The sequence below is a fragment of the Brassica oleracea genome, chromosome C5, assembly GCF_000695525.1.
Source record: "Brassica oleracea var. oleracea cultivar TO1000 chromosome C5, BOL, whole genome shotgun sequence".
Taxonomy (NCBI): Eukaryota; Viridiplantae; Streptophyta; class Magnoliopsida; order Brassicales; family Brassicaceae; genus Brassica; species Brassica oleracea.
The window spans coordinates 53,475-61,201 of record NC_027752.1 but is presented as its reverse complement, the minus strand read 5'-3'; the positions used below and the strand labels follow the sequence as shown (position 1 = coordinate 61,201).

Sequence of the window (7,727 nt, the reverse complement as noted above, 5' to 3'; positions counted from 1 at the left end):
GGGGGGGGGAGCTCCTTTCTGATCTGTGAGGAAACTTTTTTGGGCGTACTGGTCTCTCACTCTGTCACTGGACGAGTTTGACTCACCAGAAAGCCAGCGAGTTGACAAGGTACTTCTACCTGTTTCTGTCCCCCCGCCCCAAAAAATGAATTTGTTTTCGAATAGAAAAAGACTCAAATCTTTACTTTGATGTCTGTTTGTAATTAGTAACGCTTGTGACATTTCTCTTTTGTTTCCCAGGAATTACTCTTGTTGATGAAAAGACCATTCCCTTAAATGGGAGGTCAAGGCTCTAAGATTGGTACATGTTGTTGGGATCCATCACGCAATACTACTCTTCCTCCTGAAGCTCCCCATGTTGGTGAGTGAAGTCTCTGTTTTGTTTTGTTTTGTTTTTCAGCTCTCTTGTTAGAAACCACATTGCCTCTCTCTCTTTTCTCTTATTTCTTTGTCTATTGCTAAAAAGTTACGGAAAACGAAGAGAACTGTGAGGAAACACATTTGCTGTCTTTTCGTGAATACCCACTAGAACAGCTAAAGATCGCCACCTCTGGTTTCGCTTTGGAGAATGTCGTATCTGGAGATGGAGATACGCCTCCAAACCTTGTCTACAAAGGCAAGTTGGAGAATCATCAGAAGATTGCTATCAAGCGGTTTTCTCGATTTTCCTGGCCTGATCCACGCCAATTCCTTGTATGTTTTCCACCATGTTTCAGCTATTATAAATGTTCTCTTCCAACTCTGAATGTGTCTGTTTCCAGGAAGAAGCAAGATCGATTGGTCATCTACGCAGCAATAGAATGGCTACTTTACTCGGTTGCTGCTCTGAAGGCGGCGAGAGATTACTTGTGGCTGAGTTTATGCCTAATGAGACACTGGCCAAACACCTTTTCCACTGTAAAAGAAAAACAGGCCTTTGAGCAAAGAATATATTGGATGCATGTTTTAGTAGTTGCTTAGCACATTTTTTTTTTCTGAAACAGGGGAAACACAACCGATGAGATGGGAGATGCGAGTACGGGTTGTTTTACACCTTGCAGAAGCTCTTGAATATTGTTGTAACAGAGGACGCACTCTGTATCATGACCTCAATGCTTACAGAGTTTTATTTGACGAGGTAATTCCATTACACTAAGCTCTCTCTTTTCCCAGAGAAAACCATTTATGTTTCTTTCACTGACTCTGCTGTGGCCATTTAAGGAATGCAATCCAAGACTTTCAACATTCGGCTTGATGAAGAATAGCATGGATGGGAACAGTTACAGCACACATCTTGCTTTTGCCCCTCCCGAGTATCTACGAACTGGTGAAATTGAATTTAATTTCCCTCCACTTCTTTGGGTCATAAGTTTCCATTTATTGAGATTGAAGGGTTTGCTGTTGTTACAGGGAGAATCACTGCAGAGAGTGTGATTTACAGCTTTGGTATTCTTTTGCTTGATATTTTCGCTGGAAAGCATATTCCTCCTAGCCATGTAAGTGTGTACATGTCAACATTGTTATTGAAGTCTCTTTTCCATTTTTATCTCTCAGCCTGTCCTTGTTTGTGTGGGTAGGCCCTTGATTTGATTCGAGACAGAAATCTTCAGAAGCTAGCCGATTCTTGTTTGAAGGGACAACTTTCCGACAGCGATGGCGCTGAGTTAGTACGCATGGCATCTCGCTGTCTTCAGTATGAAGCTCGAGGGCGACCAAACATAAAATATTTGATAACTGCACTGACAGCTCTCCAGAAAGATAAAGATGCAGAGGTCCCGTCTCATGTCCTAATGGGTCGTGGTGATTTTGTGTCACCTTTATCTCCTTTTGGAGAGGCTTGTATGCGAAAGGACCTCAACACTATGCTTGAGATGTTGGATAAAATTGGGTACAAAGATGATGAATCGGTAAGTGTGACAGGCTTCTTTAACTCTTGTATCAAAATGCTATAGTTCGGAACTATTATTTATTGTTTTAAGTTGAAATGCAGGTATCGTTTCGGTGGACGGGCCAGATGCAAGAAGCTGTGGAGTGGAAGAAGAAAGGCGATGTTGCATTTAGACAGAAAGACTTAAAAGAAGCCATTGAGTTTTACACTCAGGTCTGTCTTTCTTTCTTTCTTTCGTTGGCATTTTGTATTTGTATCAGTAACAAGACCTTGCTCTTTAGTTGACGGTTGGGTGTCCCCTGTCTATAAATGTTGGACCAGTTTCTTGACTTGGGAATGATCTCTGCAACAGTCTTTGTACGACGCAGTCTAAGTTCCCTGATGATGGGTAACATGGCGAAAGAAGCTTTAGAGGATGCAATGAAAGCACAAGGCATTTCTCCAGTATGGTACGCTGCATTGTATCTCCAGTCTGCTGCGCTTGATGCCCTGGGAATGGAGAAGGAATCCAAGATGGCACTTATGGAAGGATCCGACCTTGAAGCCAGAAAGATATCAGCTTCCACACACTGAACTGAATACTATTCTTTTTTACGATTGAGATATCTTGCAAGGGAAAAAAAGGCTAAAGGGCAATCTTCGTTCAATTTGGTACATAAAGAGAGAGAGTTCAAAATGTTAGAACATCTTCATGGTAGATAGAGAAGGCTAAGCCATTGGTTTCAGTTGATACATAAGAGGTTGGAGTAAACAAACAACATTAATTAACACCAAACGTTGTAGTAATGATCTACTGAAATAGTTGGGCCTAATTGGGGGTCCATGTTAGCCTATTACGGCCTAGTAACTAACTAACCAAAGATAATAAAATGAGTTTCTTTTATATTTGTTTTGATTGCGTCTTCCGGAGACATCTTCTTCTTCTTATAGTTGGTTCGAGATGAATCCGCAGGTGGACAAGGTGGTGAGAAGAACGACGATGGTGGCCACTGCTGTTGCGTCTTACTTACTCCTCACTGCTGATTACGGCCCCGAGCCTAACGCTCTTGATCCCGTCAGTTTCGTTTCTCCTAATTTGTTTTCTTTTCATCAAGTTTCTGTTTGATTCTATTCTTATCGTCGTCTTTAGCTCGAGGATGTTGTTAGACGAACAAAAATCGCCGACGTAGCTCTCGATTAGGGTTGTAGTCTCTAGGTTGGCTGCTTAGTACAACGGTTGAAATTGGGTTTAGATCTCTCTGGGAAACGATTTCTGATCAAAAGTCACCTGAGAATTTTCAGTCTTGACTAGTGCTGATGCCATATCCTATACTTGTTGACAGTTATGCATCCATTTGAGTCTTACTTCACAACACTTTGCAGATCAAACAGAGAATAGTATCAGCTCAAGATTCTGTCAAAGACTTTTTCTTTCCTTCTTCAAAGCACAAGTAACAAGCGGAGACAATCGGAAGCAAAAATGTTAGCTGAACACCAAAACACCCACTTTCATCAGTCTTTTGTCTCGTTTTCACACTCTCTAGCGCTTTCATAGTGTCTCCACTCTTCTCTTTCGACTATAAGACATAATAACAGGTCAAGTCATATGTTGATTAATAATTTCTTTGCCCCTTTCGTGGAGATACACTACCCAAATCAGCTGAACTTCTGACTTCAAAGCTGAACGTTTATATTTTAATGGTTCACTAGATTTTGAGGATTTGTTCTTTATCAAAATCATATTCGAAAATATTATTATGATAAATTGAAAATAAAAATCTGGTTTCATAACTGAAATTTAAATTGTTTGTTCGTTTTGTTAGAATTTTGTTAAGATGGTTATTCAAAATATGGTTCGTATAAAAGTAAAACTCGTAATCCAATAACAAAACAGATTTTGTTTAAGGTATTAGGTGAAAAACAAAATATTGAAACTACATATATTGTTCGTTTCAAAAAAATAAAAAATAAATGAAACTACATATATTGTTATTTTAAAATTTTATTCCAAGTAGTTGTCTAAAATATTATAAAATTTATAACTATCTATTATCTATCAATAGAGGGTTTGGAGATATGTTTTAGGGTTTATATTTTATGTTGAGTTATGATTTTAGGGTTTATAGTTTATATTTGAACATAATAATGATTCTTCATATTATAGTATATTTGTTACAATATACTAACAATTATTCTTATTTTAAAACTCTATATTGAAAAGCACTACTTAAAATAACTTGTTAGGTAAGGAACAATATTTTTCTTAATAATTCTATATTTTAAAACGACCGAAGATAAGTTAGTATTTTTTTTTTTTATCAGCTATCCATCTAAGCTAGATCAAGTGGAGGCAGACAAACCGATCCTCCGAAGAGCACCTCCGTCTGACTGGATCTGATCTATATAGGAGAAAATATAGCCTCTATTCCTTGCTTCTTTTGCTAGTGCGTCTGCCCGACCATTCCTACTCCGAAGAATATGAAACAGGTTCACATCTTCGAAGTCTTCTTGTAATCTTTGGTACATCTCAATCTCAGTCGCGAATGTAGGCCAGTCCATCGGGTTAGTAGTTATGTTCATTAGATCCAAGCAGTTTGTCTCGAACCGTATCGAGGTTATCCTCATGTCTCTCATACATGAGGTTGCCCAAAGTAAACTTTTCATCTCAGCATGCAAAGCTGAGAGGCTTCTACTGCATGCCCGCAGTCTAAAGTACTCAGAACCCATTTGATCCTTAAGACTCCACCCTAAACCACTAACATTGCCATTACTGATCCATGACGCATTACTGATCCACCAAAGATAAGTTAGTATAGAGTCCTTCATATTGCAGTATATTTTAACATATATGAAGGTTGATAAGCTTTGTTTGTTTGGCCATAACTTGACGCAGTCATTAAGTAGTCATATATATATTTTTTATTTAAGGTAAATATAGATCCTACGATTTTGGTAAGTAACAATATCTTTTTTTGATTAAAATTGAAACGCAGTGGCAGAAGATTGTAATTATTGAAGAAAACTAAAGGGTATTTCAAACTTATACTTCTGTTTTAATAGTTTACTAGATTTTAATGAAAGCGCGGATTTTTTTTTTTTTTTTTCAATTGACAAATATTTAGCGTCATATTTCATATATTTGTGTTTTATTTTATAAAATACTTAAACTTTTTATCTTTCTTTATCGTGTTTCATTTTAAATGACTATTTATGTTTAAAAAATTAAACTGTATTTCTTTAATGAATTAAGTTGGTATAACCCTGATAAATTAATTTTATTATGTGGTTAATATTTTTAATAAAAATAATTATATACTTTTAATAAAGATTTATACTTTTCAATGAAAAAATCAATTTTTTTTGAATGCTTAAATTATATTAAGAAAAGAAAAAAAATAGTTAAGAATGGTTGGAAAAAAATTATTTAAACTTGGACTCAATGGTCCAAAGAAAAAAAAATGTGAGAATTGGATCTGATTTCTTAATCGGTCCAAATGGCCCAAGGGATATTTGATGTGGACAGTGGGTTTGATCCAAAAAATGGCCCAATATAGATGTGTTATTAATATTACTTGATTGCCCTTAATGAAACATGCAATGTTAGTAAAGAAAAGGGCAGAATAAGGTAAAAAGGACAATATGATCCTGCTTTAATAGTATAGATTTAGATTTTTTCGATTTTTCTCTTTATATAATATTCTCTCCGTTCTTTAGTGATAGATTTTTTTTTTTTTTAATTTGTTTGAGAAAGATATATTTTTTGTGTTTTCTATGAAAGAATTATAAATTTCAAAAAAATTAATTGATACAGTTTAATATGTTTTTTTAATTTATGTGAAATACCTAAAAAATCTATTTTTCTGGAATGAGAGACTAAAAAATACCACCATATAAAATCTTCCTTCACCCAGTCAAAAACAACTGATCACAGAAACAGAAACGGATAGATCATGAAATATTTAATTGATTATTATGACGGAGATAATAACAAATATCCTTAGCTTTTGACTTTTATGCCCCCACTAAAGCCCAAAAAGAACAAGACATGTGGATTCTTCTACTAAACAACACTAGTACAATGACACATCGGCCGCCGTCCGATTAGAGATTTCCCGTAATCTGACAGCTTAGAAAATTAAAAAGTAACACTGAACAACATCATGATAATAAAATATCTAATGGCGGCTCCGCCGAATCGGCACACTCATTGATCGACCGTAACCGATCTCGTGATACCCATAGACGAGCGTTTGCGTTTGCACCTAATAAGGCTTGGGCATGTTGTACATGAACATGTCCTGTAGTGGAAACAGCTGATTGCTCCCTCCACCTCCGAACGCGGTGGCATCTATGTAATTAAACCCAAAATCAAGGCTATTCTTATCATTAGCAGCACCCGACCAATCCTTCCACTTGGGCTCGCTCTGAACCTCGCTCGTGAACTCCGGCGACACCACCTGCTCCGAGCAGCTCGACTCGGTCGTATGCAGCTTTGGCACGGAGTCCGACGTGTCAAAGTACACGAAATCATTCGGCATCACCGGCGGCGGAGGCATGCCCATCTCCGACAGCCTCGGCTTCTCCTCCACGACCTCGTCGCCGTAAACAACCGGAGTTGGTGGTGGTCCTCGCTTCTCGATAGCTCCTTTTTTGTTGTAAATCCGACAAAGAACCCAATCATCCAACTGCAAAAATTAAACACCCGGTCCGATTAATAAAAATATTAATAAATAAAGCAAAAAATGGAAAATTAGATGTAATTCAATTACCCTGAGACTATTCTTCTTCTTGCGAGCAGCCGATCGGTCAACGTCGGCAAGACGGTACTCATGCATGATCCAATTGGTTTTCTCACCCTTGGGAGCTTTCCCGGCGTAGAAAACCAGAGCCTTCTTAATCCCAACCGGTTTAGGAAGTCCGATCGGTTTATCAGCTCCAGTTGCTTTCCAGTAACCCGAACCAGCTGACCTGTTCGGCCGAGAACCGTTCGGATATTTTCTGTCTCTAGGAGAGAAGAAATACCATTCCTTCTCACCGTACAAGGCTAAACCTGAAAGAAACAAAAAAAGAAAAAAAAAATCATCTCAGATTTACTAGATTCCCAAAAACCACCACCAAAAGTGAGAATAAATTAAAAAAAAAAAAAGAAGAAGCTACAAACCGGGAAGCTCCCAAGGATTATATTTGTAGAGATCGATCTCAGCGATGATGGGGACGGCGATGGACTGAGAGGCGCATTTGCGGCAGAGATAGTGCATCACCAGCTCTTCGTCGGTTGGGTGGAATCGGAATCCTGGAGGCAGCTGTAATTCTGACATTTTTTTCTATTTCGAGGATCTGTCTGTAGTAATAATCCTAATGAAATCCCCCCTGAAACTTGCCGTTTTGAAACTCGGAACGGAGGAGAGGAGAGTCAAATATATAAGGAGAGGGGGAAGGACACGTGTCGGAATCTGGTGCTTGTGTAGGCGGAGTAGAAGAGCTTCTAGAACACACGTGGGTGGATGACGCTGCCCGGACACGTTTCCAGAGGAGAAGTCCGTCGCTGACGTGGCGATGTGTTTGATGTTGTCACTGCTTACGTTTTTCGTGTAGATGGGAGTGGAGTGGGGTCTACTCAGTTCCAAATCCAACCGGTCCGATACGACCGAACCACGATGGGGTCTATCTCTATGGATTCTTCGTTTCCGGTCGGTGGATCTGTGGTCCCCTTTCTCCCGTAATTTACTAATTTCTTTTCTTTTCTTTTCTTTGTTTTTGTCTTTTTGCAAAAGGTTCATAGCATATATCAAAGCCGACGGTAAACTAAAAGTGGACCAGACCGTAAGCGACAGATCCAAAATTACTCTTAAATACTTAAAAAAGGATTCAGGACCCCCCC

General features: G+C 38.4%; 3 protein-coding genes across 7 annotated transcripts in view; 2 read left to right on the top strand and 1 right to left on the bottom strand.

Annotated features, from left to right (window-relative positions):
• Positions 1 to 2,717, top strand: part of LOC106294740 (probable serine/threonine-protein kinase At5g41260) — a 4,367-nt gene extending 1,650 nt beyond the window's left edge. For 2 of the 5 annotated variants that reach the window (XM_013730379.1, XM_013730378.1), the window contains exons 2-10: positions 241 to 361; positions 467 to 693; positions 762 to 897; positions 984 to 1,117; positions 1,201 to 1,306; positions 1,390 to 1,475; positions 1,557 to 1,886; positions 1,970 to 2,080; positions 2,189 to 2,717. In XM_013730379.1, the coding sequence (XP_013585833.1) occupies positions 277 to 361; positions 467 to 693; positions 762 to 897; positions 984 to 1,117; positions 1,201 to 1,306; positions 1,390 to 1,475; positions 1,557 to 1,886; positions 1,970 to 2,080; positions 2,189 to 2,440 (1,467 nt within the window). In that variant the 5' untranslated portion in view covers positions 241 to 276 and the 3' untranslated portion in view covers positions 2,441 to 2,717. Of the gene's footprint in view, positions 1 to 16; positions 110 to 240; positions 362 to 466; positions 694 to 761; positions 898 to 983; positions 1,118 to 1,200; positions 1,307 to 1,389; positions 1,476 to 1,556; positions 1,887 to 1,969; positions 2,081 to 2,188 lie in introns of those variants that run through there. The other 3 variants (XM_013730380.1, XM_013730377.1, XM_013730381.1) reach the window with 3 other exon arrangements.
• A 53-nt stretch (positions 2,718 to 2,770) lies between these two features.
• LOC106294744 lies at positions 2,771 to 3,511 on the top strand. The gene is made up of 2 exons (XM_013730384.1): positions 2,771 to 2,921; positions 3,230 to 3,511. The coding sequence occupies exons 1-2, from the start codon at positions 2,808 to 2,810 to the stop codon at positions 3,299 to 3,301; spliced, it is 186 nt and encodes a 61-aa protein (XP_013585838.1). The 5' UTR covers positions 2,771 to 2,807; the 3' UTR covers positions 3,302 to 3,511.
• A 2,279-nt stretch (positions 3,512 to 5,790) lies between these two features.
• Positions 5,791 to 7,256, bottom strand: LOC106294742 (NAC domain-containing protein 2). The gene is made up of 3 exons (XM_013730382.1): positions 7,008 to 7,256; positions 6,616 to 6,896; positions 5,791 to 6,531 (listed from the first exon to the last, which is right to left on the bottom strand). Exons 1-3 carry the CDS (start codon positions 7,162 to 7,164, stop codon positions 6,109 to 6,111), a joined length of 861 nt encoding a protein of 286 aa, XP_013585836.1. The 5' UTR covers positions 7,165 to 7,256; the 3' UTR covers positions 5,791 to 6,108.
• Between the last annotated feature and the right edge of the window lie 471 nt (positions 7,257 to 7,727).